The 2,377-nt window shown below is 42.7% G+C and overlaps 1 protein-coding gene across 1 annotated transcript; it reads left to right on the top strand.

Moving 5' to 3' along the window:
• The first annotated feature begins 649 nt into the window (after positions 1 to 649).
• LOC126720044 (aldehyde oxidase GLOX) lies at positions 650 to 2,173 on the top strand. Its single transcript, XM_050422520.1, has one exon. The coding sequence runs from the start codon at positions 665 to 667 to the stop codon at positions 2,171 to 2,173; it is 1,509 nt and encodes a 502-aa protein (XP_050278477.1). The 5' UTR covers positions 650 to 664.
• The last annotated feature ends 204 nt before the right edge of the window (positions 2,174 to 2,377 follow it).

The raw sequence follows: 2,377 nt of genomic DNA, 5'->3' as shown, positions 1-2,377 counted from the left end.
GGTTAACATCATACTAGATATATGATTAACGGTAAACAACTATTGAATGTGATTGTAATTGTAGAGGAGCTCTCTCCATTTCCTCCAACTTTCTCTCAGTATTGGGAGTTAATGATGGAGATGAACAGTATTCATTTTCTTTTGTGGAATAAATCCCACTTCTATTGAATGCTGCCAAAGCATTTAGCCATTGTTATGCGCCCCTAAAGTTTCTGAACTTGCCAAGGAAATGAGCATTATTTCAGCCGCATATATGTTAAATATCATATTTCTTGAGCTTATGATGCACTTCTTGATTGAAACTTTTTAGCTGCCATATATCCCCTGAAAAGATTGACTCTACTTCCTCGGTTGATTGTTATATATTCAGTATCTAAATGCTTATTATATACATATCAATAATCACATTTCCTTCACTAGTCTATCAACCTCACTGCACCAACTCTTTCACAAACCAGCAACTACAACCATAGCCCACCAGCACTTAACTTTCTCTTCTCTCTTGCTGACCACATTAACAATGTCCACCAACATGATCACATTCTTCCTAACTTTGGTCTCATCTATTGTCTCTAACACCTTAGTTTTTTGTCAAACACTTCCTCCAAGTAGTGGCCGCCAAGGCGAGTGGCATCTTTTGCATGCATCCATAGGCATATCTGCTATGCACATGCAAGTCTTACATGACAACAAACTCATCATGTTTGATCGCACCGATTTTGGCCAGTCTAACCTCTCACTCCCAAATGGCCTTTGCCGGTATGACTCCCAAGACACTGCACTCGAAATCGATTGCACTGCTCACTCTGTCCTCTACGATATTGACACCAATACTTTCCGACCTCTTATGGTTCAGACTGACACTTGGTGCTCTTCTGGGGCTGTTCTTCCAAACGGAACCTTCATCCAAATCGGTGGCTTCAACGATGGTGACCATGTTGTTCGGTCATTCACTCCTTGCATCGATGAATATTGTGATTGGATTGAGTTTCCAAATTACTTAATTGAAAGAAGATGGTATGCAAGTAATCAAATACTACCAAATGGTCGTATTATTATTGTTGGGGGGAGAAGACAATTCAATTATGAGTTTTACCCTCAAATGTACTCTTCATCTTTAGGCCTTTTCAGGCTAAGTTTTCTAGCTGAAACCTCGGACCAAAGTGAAAACAATTTGTACCCATTTCTACACCTTTTACCAGACGGAAACTTATTCATTTTCGCTAATACAAGGTCGATATTACTCGATTACAACAACAACCGTGTTTTGAAAGAGTATCCTCGTATCCCCGGCAATGATCCTCGTAACTATCCAAGCTCAGGCTCATCGCTATTGCTCCCTCTTGATGAAAACTTGCCCAATGTTGTAGCTGAAATCATGGTCTGTGGTGGTGCACCACAAGATGGGTTTAGTCGTGCAGCACATGGGAGCTATGGACAAGCACTTTCAACATGTGGAAGGCTAAATGTTAGTGATGAAAACCCTACTTGGGTGATGGAAGACATGCCAATAGCAAGAGTCATGGGTGACATGTTGCTCCTACCTACAGGAGATGTCCTTATAATCAATGGTGCAAGGCAAGGCACCGCCGGATGGGAAAAAGGTCATGCCCCGGTAAGAGCCCCCGTCCTCTATCGCCTTTCTCAACCCCCCAATGGGCGGTTTTCATTCATGGCCGCCTCCCCGAAACCAAGATTATACCATTCCTCGGCTGTTTTAGTACCCGATGGACGGGTTATAGTAGGCGGTAGCAATCCACATATGTATTATAACTTCACTGGAGTTGAGTTCCCCACTGATCTAAGCTTAGAGGCCTTTTCGCCACCCTATTTAGCGGAGCAGTACGGGGTGGTTAGGCCGAGAATTCTGACTCAAAACGAGGTTTTAGGGTATGGGGAGTTTTCCGCGTTGGTCTTCACGGTGCCAGAGTACTTTTCAATAAAGTTTTTGTCTGTAAGGCTAATTGCTCCATCGTTCACAACACATTCATTCTCTATGAATCAGAGAATGGTGGTGTTGAAATTGATTGGGGCAACGCTTGTGGCACCAAATACGTTTGAAGTGACAGTGAGAGGGCCATCCACGGCTGAGATTGCGCCGCAGGGGTATTATATGTTGTTTGTGGTGCATGCTGAGATACCAAGTTCTGGTGTGTGGGTGAAGGTGCAGTAATGAAGGGGAATGTAGTTGTGGTGGTGGTGGTGGCGGCGGCGGCGCTCTCTTATCCTAAAAATGTTTAGTTTTGCACTTTAGCTTAATGCATGCTTGCTCCATTATTTATGTACTTCAGAAAAAGGGGTTGGAAGGAAGGTGTGTGATTACTTAATTATAGTTAGAATTTAGTTTTATCAAAGTTGAATGGTGTGTTTTGAACTT

This window comes from Quercus robur, chromosome 3 (genome assembly GCF_932294415.1).
Source record: "Quercus robur chromosome 3, dhQueRobu3.1, whole genome shotgun sequence".
NCBI lineage: Eukaryota > Viridiplantae > Streptophyta > Magnoliopsida > Fagales > Fagaceae > Quercus > Quercus robur.
Note: the sequence above shows the minus strand (reverse complement) of the source record. Positions and strands in the feature narration are given on the sequence as shown.